The sequence below is a fragment of the Myotis myotis genome, unplaced genomic scaffold (genome assembly GCF_014108235.1).
Source record: "Myotis myotis isolate mMyoMyo1 unplaced genomic scaffold, mMyoMyo1.p scaffold_m19_p_13, whole genome shotgun sequence".
Taxonomy (NCBI): Eukaryota; Metazoa; Chordata; class Mammalia; order Chiroptera; family Vespertilionidae; genus Myotis; species Myotis myotis.
The window spans coordinates 43,057,358-43,080,652 of NW_023416317.1; the positions used below are offsets into that span (position 1 = coordinate 43,057,358).

Below are 23,295 nucleotides of genomic sequence, written 5' to 3' on the forward strand. Positions count from 1 at the left end.
AAAGCAGGCACGAGATGAATAATGCCATTTTCTAGTTTCATTAGGCAAGTGTTATCTGTGATACATTGTGTGCTGGAGGGGGGGCAGGGGGGATGCATGAGTTATTCATTTATTTATCTCCTGATCCATTTGGGGGCATTATGGAAGTCAAAGCCCAGAACAATAGGCTTTATTTAATATTGAACAGGTTCTCAATAACCCGCTCTTCCTCTCCGTGGCTGCTGGACAGGCGGAGTTGCAGTAACAGTTCCCCTGAAGTTGGAAGCGACTCCCAGGACCAAGTGGTGTTAAATTTAGAAGTCATCCCAATCACCTGACTGTCGGTGAACCCCAATTTCAGAATGTCCAAGTCTCCCTCTGTCATCACTATATCTGTCTGGATTCATAGACGCGGCTCACCGCCCGGCCTGGGGTCACCTCGGGAGCCTCCTGGAGACCTGGCCTGCCGAGGGCGGCCTCCCCGCCCCGGAGAGCTGGCCCCTCGGGAGCCGCGGCGCCCAGCTGGCGCCCACCCCGGGGTACATGGCAGTCAACGCCTGGCAGTGACTTCTCGCTTTTCCCTCCGCCTCCCCCATCGACCCTCCACTGCCAACCTTGACGCCCAACTCGGGCGCGCTGCGAGCCTCGCGTCCACGCCATCCACGCGGGGCCCCACCCCTTCCCGCTTCCAGCCCGCGCTGGGGCCGGAGGGGAGGGAGGTCGATTTCCTGCCGGGAATTGACGGCCGGCTCCCCTTCCCTCCGGGGCTGGTGCGGGGCTGCGAGGCGCGCGGCCGGCAGCGGAGCTCAGATCCCACCCGCGCGCACCGGAGGGGCTGACCCGACACCCGCTCGGCCGCGGGAGGGAGGGAGGGAGGGAGGGAGGGAGACAGACCCGCGCAGAGTGGAGGTGGGGGTCGCCCGCGGCGGGGGGTGGGCGCACCAGTCACCAGCCCCCCGTATGCTCTTCTTCCACTCCTCGCCGCCGCCTCGCACAGGTCGGAGCAGCCTCCTGTCCTCGGCTCCTTAGCGTCGGGGAGAGGCCAAAGGTGAGGGACCCGCGCCCGGCCCGCGGGCGGGGCCGGTGGATGGCACTCGCACCTGACGTTCCCTCTCGCTGTCCGTTTCGCCCGGCCCCAGCCGGCCCTCCGGTTTGCTCTTCCCGTAACTTTGTTCAGAAGGTGGGAGGGGAGGGGAAGCGCCGAGGGGCCCCCGGAGAGAGACGGGAGCGCGACGAGGACCGGGAGGCCAGACCGGAGAGCAAGTCCCCGAGCGCCCCCGGGCTGGGCGCGCGGCTGGGAGGCGTCGCCGCCGCTGCCGCCGCCGCCGGATGCGCTCTGCTTAGCGGGGCTGCCGGGGGCGCCTGAAGGCCACCGCGCCAAGGACACGCGGCCGCCCGCGCTCGCGCTCCACCGCCCCGGCGCCGCCAGAGCCAGAGCCGGAGCCGAGCCGGCGAGCGGAGCGGCGGGGAGCGCGGGCGCAGGGCGGCAGCAGGAGGGCGCGCGGGAGGCGGCCCCTCCTCGGCGAGCCATGCGTGCCGCGGGCAGCTGAGGAGCCGCCGCGCGCCGCTGCCAAGTCTCCGCTCGGCTTTTGTCTTGCCCTCCAGTGAATGGGAAGATGGAGATGGATGTGGAGGGAGTTTCTCCGCGCCCGGAGCCCATCCCCCGGCCCCAGGGGGCTGGCGGAGCCTGCCAGGCGCCGCCACCGCCGCCCCAGCTCCAGCCCCAGCCCCAGCCGCAGCCGCTGGCTCAGGATGAACTGCCCGGCGAGAGTGCGGGACCCGAGGACGGCGACGATCCGGAGGCGAGACCCCGCGGCGAGAAAGGGGAGAGCAAGGTAGGTCCACAGTGTTGGCGCTGTGACACCTTTTGAACAAAACCAAGGAGCTCGAGGAGCGGCTGTCACTTTAAACCCGCCGCTTCCCCCGCCCCCTCCCCTCGGTTGTGTGGTGGTGGGGGCTGCAGCGGTGGGGAAGGCGTGCGATTGAAGGGAATCGTTGGGCAGTAGTGACTTTCTGAACTGGAAGGCGTGAGCCGAAGTCTGCCCGGTTTCCCTATTGAGCGGTCTGTGCAGAGAAAAGTCTTCTGGTTCGTGCGATGCGTTGCCAGGGCAGAGCCCACACCTCGGGAGGGCAGTGCCCGGAGACCTTGGCTTCCGCACAGGAGACCAAGCTAATTTGGATGATCTAGGTCAGGGGGAAACACATGTCTTCAGGAGTTGCCAAGTGGCTTCTGAGACTCCTCCGAGGAAGGTGACATCAACCTAAAGATGACAACAATGGGAGCAAAGTTTGGCTCCTTTGTAGAATGCAGATCACTGCTTAACCCAGCTCTAAACTCCTCGCCCGGCACCCTCCTACCTAGGAGGGTGGGGACCCAGTGCCTGGCAGCAGGTGAGCCCTGCTGTGTCATCGTAGACCTGGGGACAGCTACTACTTCCTGTGGAGAGAGAGTTCTCCAGGGAACTGGATCCCAGTAAGAAATGGTTCAGATGCCATTCTCTGGTGCTGGTGCTTCTCCGCTTGAGAAAATTGTCAAGTAGATGCAATGGCACAGAAAAGAATGTTTTGGTAACGTGATTAGAGTGTATCTGTGACAGCTTTGTGTCCAAGTACAGTCTTGCTTCTCCATACAAACTCGGAGTTCTGTTTGTGGGAGCTAGTGTTTAGTTGTATCTGTATAAAGTGTACACATGTGTTTGTTGATACATTTTGAAACGTGCTGCTAAGGTTGGGGAAAAGTTGGTTCAACAAATCAGAATATTGGAACCAAAGAAGGGTCGGTCAATAGACTTTCTCCCTTTTGCTCACTTAAGGGAGTGGATAAGAACATAGTCGCTTCTCCCACCTAGGAAAGAACTGCATGTCAGGAGATGTCCCTAGTTGGAGAGTGTCTTGGTCTACTGGTTCTTCTAAGAGAGGTACTGGTGGACTCAACAAAGATCTGAAAAGCATTGGGATCACATCGAATGTTGTTGTTCTGTATTTGGAGACAGGCTCACTTAACAAGTTGGTATTTGCAAATGTTCAAAATTGTTCTGCGAATTGAAACTGAGCTAAGGATTGAGATGTTTGTTTATCTACCAAAATCAATATTGTAATTTTAATGGCAGTCTACCAAGAAACTGGAATTTCAACACATTCTAGACCTGACCGGGTGCCTTACAAATGCATACAAGATTTACATTGTAAAAGCTATGATGAATTTTAATATTCTAATATCCTCAGCTTTCCCAGCCGCTCCTGATTTCATGAATATTTAATTCTGTCATGACTGCATATTTACTACTTTAAGTGACTGTCTGTGCTTAGTTTTCGGAAATAACCATAACTGAGCATCATATTACCTAATTGGACTATAAGTCTCCTTTGCAAAGTAGGTGTGGGGAATAATTAAAATATACAGCCAGCGCTGCCATTTCCGTAATGTTGGTTCATATGCCCTGAGCGTGAGAAATTCCTGCCATCAGCAAAAATCTGTGCTTATTTGTTTCCCTTGGATGCACCATGCAGACTGTCTAATGTTCTACCGGTTGTGAGGAATAAGGAAGGCGATGCACTACACACATTACAGCAGGTGAAGAGAGGACTGAAAGCCGGTTGATTACAGTTCGTTAATTAGCATGTTCAGATAATTGAGTATTCCACTGATGTGATTTGCTTTATGTTTGTCTGCAATTTCTTGAGGTGGAAACAAAATACTACTTTTTCCCCTCCAGGTGTTTGCCTTCCAAAATGATCTTGCATCCCTCTCTCAACCCAGAAATCAGCTGTGCTTAACCCTTTCTTTGCTTGTCTCTGGCATGCTCCTACTGGTTCTTCTCAGAGTTTGAGGGCTGTAACTGTGTTTCAGACTTTAATAACTCTTTTTGTCTTTGATGGATACTAAGGCAGGTTATAAATTGATTTTCTTTAGCAATTGCTGATTCCATTATGAGGGAGGCCTTTGGGTGTCTAACCAAATTATTCTACTGAAATGTAAATGGGAGACAAATTGGGATAAAGTGAAATGTGGTTTTTACCAAGCTGTTTGGGGTGAGGTTGGGAGATTATCCCCATTGGATTTCAACACAGTAATGCATGAATGTGATGTATTGAACCATTATGTGTTCTTTTCACTCGTGAGAGTAAACAAAATATGAATTTTGAATACTGTATTATTTGTCTTAAATCTTCCCCAAGCAGGGTACTGCAAATAGGATGTCAGTGGATATGAACACCCTTTCCTGCTGCAAGTGTCAGGGGAGTAATGGGATTTATTTATTTAATTTTTCTGACTCGGGTTTGGGGCCATGATTTATTTTCTCATGAATTTATCCCAGTTGTCTTATTGGAAAAGAAATCAGAGCTTAGTGCCCGATCCGCTTGTCTCCTGAATCGCAGGTTCACGGTCATACGTCTTCAGAAAGTCTCTGAAATAGGAAGAAAGGTTAGAAAACTGGATCAATCAGGGGATTTTTTTACGCCAGAGTTTCGTGACGTGACTGGCACTTTCTGTTCCTAGAATAACGATGCCCGATTCCTCTCTAGCAAGTACTCTCCAGAGACACATTAAAGCAGCCACATGCTATGTACTAGGTGTACCGGTTAATAATGCAGATTTTTTTCAATGGATGGAGTTACACATATGTTGATATATATGCGATTTGATATGTATGCTATTTTGTTGTATTGACAGCAAGCTTCAAAATTTCATATGTCAAATTTTCTGAAGGTGTTAACATCATCGATATTTTTACGCTTAAAAATGTCGAATATCGTGCCAAAAAAAGCATTTGTGGGAAGTTTTAATTCATTACTTTATTTTGAAGAAAAGTGCTGCTGAAAGTTATTGTATACTTCGGGAAGCTTATGGTGAATATGCTCCATCTCAGGATACTTGTGAACGCTGGTTTGAATGCTTTAAAAGTGTTGATGTGGGAAATGTGTAGCTAGCGATGGATATGATTTTGAATAAAGCACTTTTGATGTTTCTCTTGAAATTATTGTGTTTTTTTGGGATTACAAAATCTGCATTATTAACTGGTAAATGGTCAATCCGCATTATTAACCGGTACTGGTTAAAAGTGTGGATTTTGTAATAAAACATGGTAATTTCAAGAGAAACATCAAAAGTGCTTTATTCAAAGTCATGTCCATCGATAGCTACGCATTTCCCCTATCTTTAGGTAATTTGTGGGTACCGTCCCAATAGAACTTTTGTTTTGAGGCAGACCATTCAGAGACCCAATTTTCCATTTCTTCGTATGTTTTGAAGTGCTGCTCAGAAAGTGCGTGTGCCATCGATCGATCGGAACATAATCTGAAGGAGCAAGGTCTGGTGAATACGGCCGGTGGGTTAATACTTCCCAGGCAAGATCTTTTAACGTGTCTTTAACTGGTTTTGAAGTGTGTGATGGTGCGTCATCATGAAGCAAAATTACTTTGCTGTGTCTTCTGGCCCATTCTGGTGGTTTTATGATCAAAGCATGGATCAAATTGATTATTTGTTATCGGTAGTGATCAGTATTAATGGTTTCACCTGGTTTTAGAAGCTCATAATACACCACACCTTCCTGATCCCACCAAATGCAGAGCATTGTCTTCTTTCCGAAGCGATTTGGCCTTGCAGTCGATGTTGATGGTTGACCTGGATCAACCCATGATTTTGTGTGTTTGGGATTCTCAGAATAAATCCACTTTTTGCCAGTCACAATTCGATGCAAAAAAGACTTTCGTGCTGTTGAAGCAACATTTTACTGATGACTTTTCGATTTTCCATTTGTCTTTCGTTCAGTTGATGTGGCACCCATTTTCCTTCCTTTAAAATCTTTCCCATTGCTTGTAAACAATCGGAAATTGTTTGCTGAGCAACGTTTAATCTTTCTGCAAGTTGTTTTTGAGTTTGACACGCATCTTCATCCAATAATGCTTGTAATTGTTGGTCTTCAAACTTTTTCGGTTGACCTGGATGTTCTTTGTCTTTCACATCGAAATCATAACTTTTAAAGAGTTTAAACCAGTGTTCACAAGTATCTTGAGATGGAGCATGTTCACCATAAGCTTCCCAAAGTATACGATAACTTTCAGCAGCACTTTTCTTCAAAATAAAGTAATAAATTAAAACTTCCCACAAATGCTCTTTTTTCTTGGCACAAAATTTGACATTTTTAAGCGTAAAAATATCGATGATGTTAACACCTTCAGAAAATTTGACATATGAAATTTTTAAGCTTGCTGTCAATACAAAATAGCATACATATCAAATCACATATATATCAACATATGTGTAACTCTGTTGAAAAAAATCCACGTTATTAACCGGTACACCTAGTATGCTGTGATTCCACCAACTGGAGAAAACCTGAAATCGAGCATTTGTTCGTCCTTTGCACTTTAAGGCAGGTTTATATTTAACCCTTACGAAAGCAGTCTCCTGTCCTTGCAATGACAGCAAAGACTGTGTATAACCCCGTGGGGGATCTCAGGGGTATTTCCTCACCCATTACCTCAAGAATGCCTTCCTCACATCTGAAAAGAGGTTGTCTAAACTGGACAAAACTCTTTTCTTCTAGTCTTACAGGTGAAGGTTGAATGGTCACTGAATAAGAGACCTTCAGATTCTGGGAAGTCTTCTCAATCCTGGGTTTATTCTTCATTAAAACTTTCTTGCAGCATTTTCTGTAGGCCTTAAACATTTAATTCTTTCTGGGCCTCTTAAAAGCCTTCTGAAATTCTTTGCTTATGGGAAATAATTCTTAGGTGGGTAGTTCTGAGACTTTGTTTGGAAAAGTTGAAAATAAGTTCCTTGTGTTGAGGACCAGCACCCCAGTATCTACTTCATTTATGTTACCAAGATACTTAGACAAATGTGAGTTCCTCCTCCGATCTCAGATGAGTGACGTAAATGATCCTTTCTACTTTACCTTCATTCATTAATATATTTTTTTCATTTTCTTCCTCTCTGTCTGTCTGTATGTTTCACACACACACACACACACACACACACACACACACACTCACTGCCCACCCCTCCTATACCATTTACCATGATGTTTTTATGTGTATTAAGCATGTGTTTATGGCCCAGATGTGAGGTATCATGAATAACCTCTCTTTTTGGTTTAGCTCTCGTTTAAGCCCTGGTTTGCAAGATGTGTTATTCTGGTGGTTTGGGACCAGAGAGACCCTGTGCCTTTGCTACCAATGGTCCTTCATTGATGAACAGGACTCCAGGTTCTCACCTCAACTGCATTCCCTCAGTGACGCTGTCCTGTCAGTTGTACCGAGGATGCTGTAGGGAATGTCTTACGCAGCCTGTACAGCACATCTGTAGAAGCCTTTTATTGTGAAATAATTTTAGATTTATAGAAGAGATGCAAGATAAGACAGAGACTTCCCATATGTCCTTTACCCCACTTCCCTCAGTGTTAACATCCTACGTAATCATTGTATGTAGATGACAATGAAGACATTATTGTTGGTATAACACTAAACTTGTCCAGTCAATTTTTGTTGAGTGAATGTGTAACCTATTGATGTTTTCCATTTCTATCCTCTTAGGACTTAAGACTTTATTTACACCTGAAAGGCTCTATGAGAGGATATTTAAGAGCCAAATTTAACTTTGGGTTAACCCTCCCCCCATTTTTCCTGGTGGGCAGACACAGCTTGCAAAGCACAAAGGTTGAGGTCCCTGAGCTCCTCATCGTACTGCAGTGAGCCCTATGAGAACGGCAATTTTGGCAACACTCTTGAGTGCTGCTAACTTATGGGGAGTGATAGTCTTCTTTTTTGTTTTATCCTGAGAAAAATTCCTGTTCCAGGTAGGATAGGGTTTGTCAGCACGCGGAGGACAGCAAAGTCTCATGTGGCAAGTAGAGGAGAAAAGGCAATTGATAAAATCAAGACAGTTCACTTTGATGCCTAACCCCTTGGGTGTTTGTTCCTGGCGTGATAAATAATGGAAGCCCTTTTGTTTTTGCATTGTGTTAGCCAGGACAACTCTGATTTCCAGCACAGCAGCAGAGACTTGCCTGCATCAGATAGGATGCCATTTGTGATTAAGGGTGTTGGCTTTCTGATTAAGAGTGAAATCAGAAAGACCTGCATTTGATCTTGGCTCTTTCACCGGCTGCTACCCTCAGATAAGGACCTAACCTTTTTTAACCTCAGTTTGTTTTGTCTGTAAAATAAGAATAATTATGGTGCCTACCACTTAACGGTTACTGTAGGTATGGCTTGAATGAGATACAACATATAAAGTTCTTGATTCAGTGCTTCACAGTGATTGACTGCTCAGTAACTGTTAATAATGATAATAATTGTGTTTATTGTTATTACTGTCGTGGTCCAGGGTCCTGAAAAGGAGAATGAGTTGGGGCTCCAAGCCAGTGGTTCTCAACCTTCCTAATGCCACGGCCCTTTAATACAGTTCCTCATGTTGTGGTGACCCCCAACCATAAAATTATTTTCGTTGCTACTTCATAACTGTAATTTTGCTACTGTTATGAATCGTAACGTAAATATCTGATATGCAGTATGTATTTTCATTGTTTGCGACCCACAGGTTGAGAACCGCTGAAGACTTTTCAGTGCCCCAGTAGGTCATAGGGCTGGAAATGATACAAACGCATTGTTCTACAATCAAACCAAGTTGGTGTTCAGTGATCCAGTTTTGCCCTGCTGGCCTTGAGATGTTCCGTGTCATTTCCTGGTGGACAGGAGGTTAGGAAAGGGTTATCCTTTACTCGACTTGTCAATAGACTGCTCCTCTCCCATCAGGAAAGCCAAGAGGACCGATGGAAGGCCCTTGGATCCCAGCCTAGGCCCCTGGAGTACATGCAAGACATTATTAGAGCCAGTGAATTGACCTGCTTTTTTACACATCACATTTATGGCTTCTCAGGAGGAGTGGGAAGCAACTTTTAACACTTAAAAAATGATTGAGCTACATGTTTTCAATTACAGTTTATAGTCAATATCATTTTGTGTTAGTTTCAGGTGTAGAGCATAGTGGCTAGCTAGACAGTTGTATCCTTTAGGCCTCTTTGATTGCAAGCAACAGAAACTGACTTTAATTTGAGCAAGAAAGTATTTTCTTGTAAAGTAGTAAGGTAACTTCAGAATCAAAGGAAAAATGATGCAACTGGTTATAAGGAAGCCAGGGAATCTAGATCTAAGTAGTAAAAAGTGATGGATGGTCTCTCAAGTGCTCTGACAGAAGAATAAATTCCAACCATTTTTTGCCTTCATGTCACTCTGCTCAAGTGTCAAAGTCCATGAAAAGGATATCTAATTGGCCTTGCTTGAATCGGATAGCTGCTTATTGGTCAGGGAAGTGTGGTCATTTAAGCACAAGAAAATAATAAATAAATAAATAAATAGATAGATAGATAAATAAATGTTTTTTATTCTGAATAAAGTAGCCTTTCTTGAGAAAGAATAGGTTGCAGCCTTCACCCAACACTCCCTTCCACACCCCACACTCTTGTCATGTATATCCCATCCCATCCCATCCCATCCCATCCCATCCCATCCCATCCCATCCCATCCCATCCCATCCCATCCCATCCCATTGTTTTATTGTCCTCAAGTCTCTGTGGACCTCTGTGTACTTAATCATTGGGCTCTGGTAACTGCTGCCGGCCCCTGTGCATCAACTCTGAGATTGTCTTCCTGTTCTCATGGCAGATGTGAAAGCAGTTGTAAGAAAGATCCGTTTTCTTAGACTAGGCTGTTGTCTTCATTTGTAAATTTTTTAAAGCAGTCTTAAGCTCAGCCGGAAATGTAACTGGGAGCAGCAGCAGGAGTAGTGCCTCTGCTAGCATGTTCTTCATAGGTGGGGCCACTTAACACATTTTTAAAGGTAAAATGTTGACCTTTTTAACAAGCACTAGAAGTAGCCAAGTGAAATGATACTGTGGGACTTATGGGGACACTGGCCAATGAGTGTCTCCCTTTTTCTTGGTTTGCTCCCCCAGTAACCAAAGGCACAGGTCATGTCCCATTCACTACGACTAGTGGCTGGGTCTACCCTATCCATCCACCCTCCCAAGCTTCTACCTCCATCTCTTTCCCAGGGTTGCATCCCCTTCCCAGACTAGACTCCCTATATTTTACCATCTCTTTTCTTTTTGCAAATCATGTAGTTATTTAAACAATAGTTATGCACAGTTTGTAACATTTATAAAATTATTCAGAACTGCTATATAGCAGTTATAGATTTGAAAAGTCAGTGGCACAATTCCATCACTTTGCTTGTCTTAAAGTTTTTAAAAATGCTTTTTTTCAATTCCAGTTTATATTCAGTATTATTTTGTATTAGTTTCAGGTGCATAGCATAGTGATTAGACAATTATATACTTTCCCCTATATTTCAGGCAATATTGACTATATTCTCTATCCTGTACTTCACATCTCTGTGACTATTTTGTAACTACCAAACTGTACTTCTTTTCTTTTTTAAAACATATTTTATTGATTTTTTACAGAGAAGAAGGGAGTGGGATAGAGAGCTAGAAACATTGATGAGAGAGAAACACCGATCAGCTGCCTCCTGCACACCCCTCACCGGGGACGTGCCCGCAACCAAGGTACATGCCCTTGACCGGAATCGAACCTGGGACCCTTCAGTCCGCAGGACGACGCTTTATCCACTGAGCCAAACCAGTCAGGGCCCAAACCAGGGGTGGGCAAACTTTTTGACTCGAGGGCCACAATGGGTTCTTAAACTGGACTGGAGGGCCGGAACAAAAGCATGGATGGAGTGTTTGTGTGAACTAATATAAATTCAAAGTAAACATCATTACATAAAAGGGTACGGTCTTTTTTGTTTTAGTTTTATTCATTTCAAACGGGCCGGATCCGGCCCGCGGGCCGTAGTTTGCCCACGGCTGGCCCAAACTGTACTTCTTAATCGCTTCACCTTTTTCACCCGCTGAACTCTGGCAAACAGCAGTCTGTGTTTGTATCCATGAGTCTGTTTCAGTTTTGTTTGCTTATTTTGTTCTTTAGATTCCACATATAAGTGAAATCATATGGTATTTATTATAATCTATTTTTCTTTGTAAAGGACGATCTACAGGCATATAATTTGCTGGCAGTAAAATTCATCCTTTTAAAGTGTACAGTGTAGTGAGTTTTGACAAATGTGTATGCCTGTGTAACTACACCCCAAACAGGAAGTGGAATGTTTCCATCACCTCCATAGAATTCCTGATGTCTCTGCAGACAATCCCCTCACCCCACCGCAGCCTTCTCCAAAATTTCATATAAATGGAGTAAACAGTGTATAGTCTTTTGTGTCTGACTTCTTTTGCTTAACACATGTATTTAATATTCACTCATTTTGGGGTCTCAGTAGTTCCTTTTTCTTACCGAGTAGAATCTCTTTATATGGATGTACCACACATTATTTATTCATTTGCCTGTTGATGAATGTCTGGATTATTTACAGGTTTTTGGCTTTTATAAATAAAGCTCCTATAAACTTCTTTTTTGTGGACATACATTTCATTTCTCCTAGATGAATTCCTAGGTATAGGACTGCTGCATTTTATGATAAATTTATAAGAAGCCATCAATTTACTTTCAAAAGCAGCTGTTCAAAATGTACCTATCATATTGGTACAGTCCCACTGTCAGTGCATGCAATTTCCAGTTGCCCCACATCACTGTCAACACTTGGTATTGTCAGTATTTTTAATTTTCGTCATTCTAGTAGGTGTGTCATGGTATCACATGGTGGCTTTAATCTATATTAACTTTCAATATTGAAAACCTTTTCATGTGCCTAGTTGCTATGTGTATGTTTCTTTGGTGAAATGTCCATTCAAATATTTTTTTAATATATTTTTATTGATTTTTTACAGAGAGGAAGGGAGAGGGATAGAGAGTTAGAAACATCGATGAGAGAGAAACGTCCATCAGCTGCCTCCTGCACACACCCTACTGGGGATGTGCCGGCAACCAAGGTACATGTCCTTGACCGGAATCGAACCTGGGACCCTTGAGTCCGCAGGCTGACGCTCTATCCACTGAGCCAAACCAGTTAGGGCCCATTCAAATATTTGTTTATTTTAAACAAATTTGGGCTGTTTGTATTCTTATGATGCAATCAATTATAGTTTTAGGTTTCAGAAACTCTGGTGGAAGTTTGAGGAGATTAGGAAGCAAGGAACATTTTGAGTTTCCTTTCTTTGGGGGCCTGTTGATGAACGAACATTTATTGGGCATTTATCATGTGCCAGTCATGGAGCAGGGTAGATTCACATTGAGTGATCTCATTTTATGCTCCACAGTAAACCTGCGAAATAACTGTTATTAGCCATGAGATCACACAGCTAGCATATGGCAGAGGAAGGATTTCCATTTAAGTCTGCCCTACTCCTACTATTTCCACTTCTTCAGGTGTGACTCAAGTCCTGTTCTCCACAATTTACTGGTTAGTTTCCCAGCCCAAACTGCTTGCACTGCTTTGGGTGTTTTAAAAGCAGCCCTCAGGTGAAATAACACTGCTGGCATTGACATGCAAATCAGGACATTGAGCTTAAGGCTAAAGAGTGATAAATGATGGCAGAGAGACTTGACTTTGGGTCCTGAGCACACAATGAAACATGCAGATATGGTACAGTGTTGTACACTTGAAACCTGTATGGCTTTATTAAGCAGTGTCACCCCAATAAATTCAATTTTAAAACAAAGGCATTTGCCATTTAATAATAATAATAAAGCATGTATACCTGTAAAAATTGAAAAAAAAAAAAAAAAAGAGTGCTCCCAGTTTTATTTCAGTCCTGAAAAAAAAAAATCCGATCCATTTCATAAGGTGGAAAAGGGACAATTCTCCATTGAAGAAGGTTTGAGGTGTTCATTTACATTTCAGTACACAAGATGTCCATCTTTCCCAGCTAAATTGCAGTGCTATGGCTACCCAGAGGGCCAGGGTAGGGCTAACCCCTGGGAATAAGATCTGAGTGCAAACTCCAGTTTTTTCCTACGGTCTGTGAGAACCTTAGGCAAACATGTGAACGCTCTGATTTGGATTCTCTTATCAGTAAGGTAACCAACTCCTTCAGTCCCGGGAAACCCTGGGTCCCAAATGAACGGGAACAGTTGGTCACCCTAATTACAAGATACATGGACAGTATCTGGACCATTACAGACTCTCAGGATATGAGAGCTGTCACTGTTGGAAGTGCTCTGGGGCATTTGATCCATGAGTCTGAAAATGACTCATAGCATTTCAGAACTAATGAGGCTCTGTGAATGATTCCAGGTTCTCCGAATTGACTTAAAAAAATAGTTCAGAGCAAAGCCCTGGAGTCGAATTGGACAAATAGCATTGCCTTTCTGAAGAAGTGGCTGTAGAACTTTCCAAGGTAGCACCCCAACGCCTCCAACCACGAAGTCAGTGTGCTCTAGACAGCTAGCTGAGCCTCCTTAGCTGGAGAAGGGAAGGTGCATTGGGAGAGTGCCTGCACCTGCAGGACAAAAATTGTCTCAACAAATAACTTTTTGAAAATTGCATAGTTGGTAGGGTCTACTGATCAGACTCAATATTTCCCATGGGGCCCTCAATTGAGAAGAAACTGCTATTGTAGAGGAGGTAATGGCACTTGGGTGGTGTGACTTTGAATCCTGGCTGTGTCCTGTCTAACTGAAGTCTTGGATGAGTCACATTTTCTTTGAGTCTCAGAGTTGTCAACTGTGAAATGGGGATAATATTTTTACCTTTCTAAGAACTGTCTAGACTAGAAGTTCAAATTCAGTAGTACATGGGCAAAGCCTCTCTGTAAACCCTTACAAAAGGCTGAGTGTGTGTGTTTGTGTATAAGTCTCTTTGGTTTTATTGGATAAATGAGTTTTCTCCCATGGTTTTCTATATCCTTTTTAAGACAATGAGCAAACAAGTATCTCAATAGACTTAAAGGTGGTCATTACATCACTAACCGACCCTGATTACTTGCTCTCCAGCCCCTCTTCCTTGCTTGCTCTTTGGATGACAGTGATACTGGTCTTTTTTTTTTTTTTTTTAAGTTTTTGGAGCTCACCCTGCCCAGAATTTTTGCCCAATCCATTTCCTTTGCTCTCCCTTGTTTCCCCTTTGCTTCCATCTTACTCAGTTAATTCTTTTTAGAAAATATCTTTTTATTGTTTTTTTACACAGAGAGAGAGGAATAGAGAGAAACATCGATGAGAGAGAAACATCGATCAGCTGCCTCCTGCACACCCCCCACTGGGGATGTGCCCGCAACCAAGGTACATGCCCTTGACCAGAATCGAACCCAGGACCCTTCAGTCTGCAGGCTGACCCTTCATCCACTGAGCCAAACCAGTCAGGGCTTACTCAGTTAATTCTTGGTCAGCCTTCAAAATTCGGTTCCACACCTCAAGGAAGCTTTTCCTTGAAACTTTCCCTACCTAGCTCTTACGTTAGGTCTCTGCTGATACATATCATACATTCTAAATTGTGTAATTAACTGTTTAATATAAGCCATGAGGATAGGGACTGGGTCTGTCTTTCATGGCTAACTTCCAACCCTAACATAGTACATTACATGTAGTAGACCTTCAAATATATTTCTGAGAATAAATTTTGGTATAAAGATGCTCATTTGACAATCTTTTACCTGGTACCTACTTTCTGGCCCAGGATGGTCCATGACCTTATATGTCTCACATTCTAGTGGGGAAGACATACTAAACAAGTAAACAACTGACTAAATGCAACATATAAAGAAGCAACCAAATAAATAATCTGACATCAGTAACCCCTCGGTTGTCTGGCTGCAGGCATACATTTAAAACCACTGCCTAGCCATATTTATAGGCGAGTATTCATTCAGTGCAGTAAATAAATAACCATAATCCAGTCTGCTTCTCGAATTACCATCTATCTCATGGCCTTGAACCTGGTTGCCTCCTCTGCTTCCCTCTATGTTCTCTACAGAATTGAAGTTCTGCTCACCATACTGGCATTGAGAAATCACAACACATGTGCCACCAACTCAGACATCGCTAATTAATCACAGCACTCTTTCCCAACGAGTTAGCCTTAGCTTTGGAAGCAGGCCTTCATTAACAGTCAGATGGCCTGCAAGATGAAACTGTGGGGCCGTCCTTGCTCTGGGCATACAGTTTTCCTAGCAATGCCTCCTCCCTTGCCTGTGCCAGACATTCAGTCCTCAGCACTCCCCGCTTCCATTTCTAGACTTTTCTTATCCAATGTGTAGTCAGTGGACACATGTGGCTATTTAAATGTCAATAAAATTAAATAAAATTAAAAACTCAGTTCTTCATTTGAACTAGCCATACTTCAAATGTTCAAAAGCCCTTGGTTTAATGGCTCCCATGTTGGGTGGGGCAGATATGGAACATTCCTATCATTGAGGACAGTTCTACTGAACAACAGTGTTATAGACTGGAAAGTCACCTCTCCTGCCTGCCCCAGCCATTGTTGATTGAAATCTCTCTGAGATGCTCTGAAACTAATCCGTTGACAGGGATGGAGAGTTTCCAAATTCCTGGGGTTTGCTTTTAGTTTCTTGGTGAATTACTTACAAATTGTTTTTGAATGACCTATATTGTGTATACTGGCTGCGTAGCGCAAGCTCTCATTCAAAAACTTTGGCTAGTGGTATTGCTATTTTTCCTTAGGTGTTCCACTGAATCTTGGAATTTGTGTTTGACCATTCTAGAAAATAGTTTCTGGTAAAGTGGTTCAAGAGATGGCTTTTCTGTTATCCTAGTTCAGAGTCTTCATTAGTGGGTGGTTGAACCACTGGCTGAAGGGCCATTGACTCCTCCCCTTTGCCATTTACTGATGATTGCCTTCACACCCTGGGGATTACTATGATGGCGCTTGTCAGAGTACGCAGGCAGAGAAATCTTGCTGAAAGCCCAAATCTGATATCATCACAGGGCCCCTATGCTTGTAACAACACAGGGAATAATTTTAAAGTCATATAGTAATGAATAGCCTTGGCCTGTGTGGCTCAGCTGGTTGGAGCATTGTCCCGTGCACTGGAAGGTCATCTGTTCAATTCCCAACCAGGCCATATACCCAGGTTGCTTTTTCCATCTCTTGGTGGGGCCCCTGCAGGAGGCAACCTATCGGTGTTTCTCTCTCTCCCTTTCCCTTCTTCTCTCTCTAAAAAACAAACAAACAAACAAACAAAAAGAATTAAATTTTTAAAAAGTATGTAATGGATAAACAGTACTAAGTTCTACCCTTAAGGTTTTCTATTATATCGCACTCAATAAATTTCCAAATACATTTTGGTTACTATTGGTTTCACATCTGGATAAATAAGAAAAAGAGAGGATGTGAAAAAGAAAAAGTCTGATAATGAAAACTACCTTTCAGCCCTTTATAGATATCTTTTTTTATTCACGAGTGAGAAAAGTGATCTTTGTTAAGGCAGGAGGAAGGACTGGGAGTTAGTCCTAAAAGATTCTAATATGGGATTTGCTGTGCCTTTGTCTAGCACTTTACATGAGTGTCAGTAGGGAAAGAGATGGGAAAATGGCCCCAGGGTGGATTTGGCGAATTTCCTCCCTGTTAGCTGGGATGAAAATTTGAATGACACCTTGAAGTGATTTAAAACTCTTTAATTTACACATCCAGTTAGCTGGAAGGCCCCTAGGTATCACATCCAGAATGCAGCAGTGCATGGGAAAGATGAGAGTGAGAGATCTGAACTCTCCTTCCTCCATCCCAGCTGTGGCAGATAATCTGGACCAGGGTGTGAGAATGCAGGCAATAGAAGAGAACAGTAACCAAGAGAGAAAAAGGCATATGGCCACGCCCATAATAAAGATACCTTTTTTTGTATTTTTTATGTACCATTTAAACAAATATTAAGCACACAGAGGCACATTTGGCAAGAATTAGAATTGTAGCCAAGGCAACCACAATTGCCCATTAGTCATTACTTTTTTTTCCCTTCATGTTTGAGGTAAGGACAGGATGCTGGAGTTCATTTTAGAGGCTTGGGAATCAGGGAGGGTTCACTTTTCACCACTGAGATGTTGTGGGTGAAAAGATGGAATTGTGGCCTGGCTGGTGTGGCTCCATGGTTGAGCGTCAACCTATGAGCCAGATCATGGTTCCATTCCCCCTCAGCGCACATGCCCAGGTTACGGGCTGGATCCCCAGTAGAGGGTGTTCAGCAGGCAGCCTATCAGTGATTCTCTCTCATCATTGATGCTCCTCTCTCTCACTCTCCCTTCCGCTCTCTGAAATCAATAAAAAAAATATTTTTTTAAAAAGGTGGAATTGTGGCATTTGTGATGTCAACAGCTTCGAGCAACCCGAAACCTAGAAAGGTGCATGTACAAAGAGCAAGAGTACAAATAACTAGTGGGCTTTTAATTCCTGGAGACCTCCTTACCTTAACCGTTAGATCTTCCCATGCTCACTAGTCAGAAATGTGTAGGCATTGCCTGTCTGTTGGGCTAACAAAGGCATTCAGCTCATGCTATTGTCAGAGAATGAAACTCCCCTGTCATTTGGGGGAAGCGAGGTTCTTGGGGTGCAGCTGAAATAAGAATTTTCAGAAGCCCCCAAGGGGAGGATGAAATGTGGAAGACTTTCTTGGCAAAGGGTTACATTTCTTGGGTTCCTGCAGCAGGGGTAAAGCAGGGGCCACAAGAGTCAGGTGCCCCGGAGCCAAGAGAGAGATAGTGGCTTCGTTGCCTAGAACAGTGGGTCTCAACCTTCCTAATGCCGCGACCCTTTAATACAGGTCCTCATGTTGTGGTGACCCCCAATTTCTTTGTTACAAATTGAACATAATTAAAGCATAGTGATTAATCACAAAAACAATATGTAATTACATATGTGTTTTCCGATGGTCTTAGGCGACCCCTGTGAACCAAAGGGGTCGCGACCCACAGGTTGAGAACCGCTGGTCTAGAAGTTTATACTTTTAGGTTTGCACTCTTGCAATGGCCATGCCCATCCTGGTCAATTACCTGTTTCCAGGAGTGATTGACATGAAAGCATTTCCCAGGTCACTCAGACCTTACTGGGCATGTGTCTAAACTGCCTTTGTCTAGTTCCTTCCCCCATTAATCAGAGAGGGTGGGGAGGGTTGGGGGTGGGGCTGATGGGAGATAAACTTGGAGAATGTTTAATGGGACTTTTTGGCAAAGCTGTGTACATGGCATGTCTATATCTTTTGGTCTCCCCTTTCACTCCTTTCCTGTTAAATAATAACCAGATTATTACAACGGCATCAGTGCTAGCTCAGAGTCCCAGCCGAAATGCTGGACAGTCAGTTGTCCATTTTCTCTTCTACTTTCAGCTTCCAGGCAATTTTGGAATTCAAAGGAAGCTCCTCATTTATGGCACAGTCCCCGAATTCTGCGGGGATTTGGTATCTGGGGTAATGTCAATGTGTCAGATGTTGTTTTGCTGGTATGTATCCCTCTAGTGAAGGAAGATGAGGTAGAGAAAAAAGGAAATCCTTGAGGAAAAAGCAATATCGAAGATCTAACGTTTCACTGCTTCTGTGATGTTGAAAATATACGTGAAGTCTTCGTTATTTCAATGCATCAGTTTAATGATGGCCTAGAGCTGAGATTTGCATCTCCGAGGCTATCAACTGTAGAGCTACAACAATAAAGTAGCACCATACACTTCATTTCATTATTTAGTTTTATTTTCCCTTTTTGTGTCCTTTGTGTTACAGCCATCTTCAAAAAACTGAAAGATCTATAAAGAGTTAACTTCATGCTGCGTTAAGTACTAAGTCCTAACCCTCTTCAGGGCTAAACTGGGTATCTGTTTAGTGCCAAATAGGTACAACAGAGTCCTACAAAGTAATGTTCCAGCTGAGGGTCATACCACTCTCTGAAAAATTGCCTGGCTTTCTGCTGATGATTCATCAGAAAAATGAGCATAGTAATTGAATTGGGGACTTAAAAGGATCACAGGAAAACAACTGCGTTCAACTGTTGGCGCTGTCGTAAGAAATTCTGTTCATGTGCAATAGGTAAGGCAATCCTCTATTGCAGTGGTCCCTTTAGCAAGTGCAGGCTACTTAGTTTTTCGTCCTGATCAGTTACAAGAGGCTGTCCATCATTGCTGTTGAATCAAAGCAGGGTTTGGAAATATCGAGTTGAAAAGCGCATCTCCCTGTAGATGCCTGAGATGCCTTCTACATGTTGATGAGATTCTGGGAAGGAAATCTGGGTATGACAGTACAAGATGACAATCAGAGAAACTAGCACAGATGAGTTTTCAGAGGAAAGGATTGGTCTCCTTTCCAGCGTGGCAGTGATAACTGTGACAGGGACATGTAGCCACTTCACTGTGGAAGGGACTAGATTTAGCTTCCAATTGTATGGATAGTTGGTTTGCATAGGTTGAATGAAATAATCGCCTTTTGGCAACTTAAAGGTCTACTCTCCAGAGCAATGTTTCTCAACCGGGGGGGCAATGTTGTCCCCCCACCACCACTGGGGACATTCACTAATATCTGTAGACATTTTTGGTTGTCAACCAGGAGTGAGGTCTCCTGGCATCTAGTGGATCGAGACCATGGATGCTGCTACATATCTTGCAATGCATGAGACAGCCTCCTACAACAATGAATCATCAGGCCCCAAATGTCAGTAGTGCCAAGGTTGAGAAACCCACGTTTAGAGAATGTTCTAGATCTGTGGGTCTAGAAGACTTGCATATGCTTCAATTTTGAGGAGAAGGTTTAAGCACAAAATATCTAAGGCCTTTTCTTATTAAGGAGTTTTCAGGACCCCCAAATCTATGAATTCATCCTTTCGCCAGATCTGATTTGAAAAGATGAGTCTGAGAAGAAAGTTCTTTGCAGCCAAAATTTCAAGCATTGTCTTTAAGCAAAGACACTTACTGAGACTCTTTCCGTTGCCTTGAAGGTGGTTGATGGGAATTCTCCTCCCTAAACATAATTTTTTTAGGCTATAACAAAGATTTTCTCTCTCAGTGCCAAAATATATACGCTTCATGTTTCCAAATCAGTGAATCCAAATCCTATAGCTGTTATACTCTTATTAAATTTTGCTACAAGCATGTTCCTATCTTGTACAATATGGATTAATCCATGCTCATGACTTTTCAAATCAAGAAAAACATTGTATTCCAAGTAGTTTACACATTTTCTTTTTATAAAAACAATATAAGGCTAAGAATATTTATCCCTGTAAAGTATCGGTGACCAACTAAATAAATCATGTTGGAAGAGAGATGACTACTTAAACCCACCTACTGGGTTTAAAAACTGTTAAACAAGGGTACAAGCAGTCCAAAGTCATTTTTTAAAGGACATACTTGGTTAAGAAGGAAAATTCTGTTTACTCCACTCCAAATCTTGCAAGATTTTATTTACCGAACTTGTTATTTTCTCTTTATTGAAATAAGAAATTAACTATGTCTGCATGAGATGGCCAGAGAAAGAAAGGTCCCACATCAGTTTCCACATTGTGAGCTCAGACCAAAAAGTATAATACTTTCTTTCAGGAGTTGGCAAACTTTTAATGCAAAGGGCCAGATAGCAAGTATTTCAGCTTTGTGAGCCATGCGGCTTCTGTCTCCACTACTCAACTTCGCTGTTGTAGTGTGAAAGCAGCTGTAGACAACCCACAAATGAGTTGATGTGGTTGCATGCCAATAAAATGTCTTGATAAAAACAGGCATTGGTTCCACTTTGGCCCTCAAGCCCTAGTGTTCCCACCTCTGCTTAATTGAACCCAGGCAGTTTTATCATGGGCAAAGGCGTCATTCCTGTTACGTTTTTGCAATGGTGAGGATTATTTATGGAAGCCCAATACGATATTCAAAGCCTCTAGGTTGGGATGATTGCAGGATATACTTATGTGTTGGTCCACACACCCTCAACAGCATAATAGGCAAAGAAGACTGCCCCCCGCCCCCCCACACACACACACTCACAAATTGATTTTGTTAAAAAGTGCACCAATGTTCATGGAAATTGTCTAATAGGGTCTGTCAGCTTATTATAAACATACCAGTGATTTTTTATTTCATTTATTTTTTTATCCTCACCCGAAGGTATTTTTTCCATTGATTATTTTAGAGAGAGAGTGGAGGAGAGGGAGGAGGGGAGAAGAGAGAGAGAAACATCGATGTGACAGACACACATTGATTGATTGCCTCCTGCATGCTCCCCGACCAGGGTCGGGGATTGAACCTGCAACCCAGGTACTTGCCCTTGACTGGGAATCAAACCTGTGACCCTGTAGTCTGTGGGTTGATGATCTGACCACTGAGCAACTGGCCAGGGCTACTACATCATTTTAAATATTTGCTAGATTTCAGAGTTGGTGAAGAATCAGGTTGGGGGAAGAAAGAAATGAGTCCTTTTCCCTGCAGGCTAAAGCTGTGCTGTGGACTGCTGGTCAGAGTAGTGGATCTCACTCCGCAGTCATCAGACGTTGCTTGGCTCTGACCTTGGTAGCATATGATAAGTATGGCACTGCCCTACTCCCTGTGTTCTGGGTCCTCCTGATATACCTTTTCTAATGTGGGTTCTGTTATTAGGCCCTGTCAGTGTGTCAGCTAATATAATGTAAGAGGGAGCAACAGTTCGCACAAACTAAAGAGAGAAATGAGCCACCAGAAGTTCCTAGCTCTCTATTCCTCAGTAATCACGCCGCTGTGATCAAACACTGTGACACTTCCAACAAGCCAGACGGTCACGATGTGGAGGCAATGAGAGGTTTCTCCCCACCTCTTAAGTGCCCTCAGTCAAGAAAGATAAAAAACCGGAGTAGTTTTGTGTGAGAGTTCTCAATCATGGGGCGGGAGGCGCAGTGTGCCGTGGAACGCACAAGCGTAAAATTGCCCCGAAGTCTTCATTTTATGTGAAATGTGAGGCTCTTAAGAAATAGTCCCTGATTTCTTGAATGAAATATCCACTATGTTTCTTGTTTCTAGGTTCAATTAGCCAGGTTTTCTTCAATTCTACCAGTCCACACACACACACACACACACACACACACACACACACACACATCACACACAAAAAAGCAACGTTAAAAATTGGCTTTTCACACGATCCGGTGACAAGTTCATGAGTAAAAGCTTTCCTGTCTAATTAAAAGTAGCCTGTTATGCAAAAAGAACTAATTTCATTAGGCTCGTTTGAGGAAAACTCAATATAATGCTTACATGTCTGGCGCAATCCAGTCTTCTATTTCCAGGAAGCATGAAAAATAGACAAAGCTTTTCAACCTCAGTTAGAGCTGGCTTTCTCTTCTCTTCCATTTCCGTCCCTTCCCCAACCATCGATAAGTAATATAATTAAATAAATAAACGTACACAAAACAAGCTAGTGAATTAATCATCTATTGCTATGTAACAAATTACCCCCAAATTTAGCAGCTTAAACATCAATAAACTATTATTTCACACATTTTTGTAGGTCAGGGATTCAAAGAGCATATGTGGGTGGCTCTAAATGAGGGGCTCTCATGAAGTTGCAGTCCACAGATGTCAGCCGGGGTGCGGTGATCAGAAGGCTGGACTGGGGCCGAATGATCAGTTTCTAATGTGGTCCCATCATGTGGCTGCGAAGTTAGTGCTGGTTGTTGGTAGGTGGATTGAGTTCCTTGCCATTTGAATCTCTCCTTTCGACGTGGCAACTGGTTTCTCCCGGAACAAGTGATCTAAGAGAAAGGAAGTAGAAGAGTTTGCTTGGGAGGTCACACTCTGTCATGTTTGCAGTACCCTATTGTCAACCAGGTGAGCCCTGGTCAGTGTGGCAGGAGACAACACAGGGGTGAGGATCTTGGAGGTGGGCATCTATATCCAGTGGCTTGAAAAGATTCTTTGAATTAGTACCTGTCCTTAGTTTTTATGTGTATGGAGATAGAAACTCCAGCAAACTTCCTTTTTAAACCTGTGGAGGCCATAATTAAGCTAGGCTTTTCACAAAAACAGAGATGTTAAACTTAGCAAATATCTGATGGGCTCATCTATTTATTTATTTTTATTTATTTTTCTATTAATAGCACCTTTCAGATACATTCTCTGGATGTTGTAGTGGATGCTGGTTCTTCAATTTAAAACAATTTTCCTAAAGGGTTACACTTACATGTATCTTGCTTTACTTTTCATCTCTTGCTTAGGAATCCCAAGGTCTTACTGACTAAGGGGTTAGCAGCTGTGGGCAAACTACGGCCCGCAGGCCGGATCCGGCCCATTTGAAATGAATAAAACTAAAAAAAAAAAAAAAAAAAGACCGTACCCTTTTATGTAATGATGTTTACTTTGAATTTATATTAGTTCACACAAACACTCCATCCATGCTTTTGTTCCGGCCCTCCGGTCCAGTT

At 43.5% G+C, this 23,295-nt stretch overlaps 1 protein-coding gene across 1 annotated transcript in view; it reads left to right on the top strand.

Annotated features, from left to right (window-relative positions):
- The first annotated feature begins 870 nt into the window (after window positions 1-870).
- LOC118668255 (procyclic form-specific polypeptide B1-alpha-like) overlaps window positions 871-23,295 on the top strand; it is a 163,370-nt gene continuing 140,945 nt past the window's right edge. Inside the window, exons 1-2 of the mRNA XM_036332833.1 lie at window positions 871-1,027; window positions 1,585-1,814. Coding sequence (XP_036188726.1) covers window positions 1,596-1,814 — 219 coding nt within the window. The 5' untranslated portion in view covers window positions 871-1,027; window positions 1,585-1,595. The remainder of the gene's footprint in view (window positions 1,028-1,584; window positions 1,815-23,295) is intronic.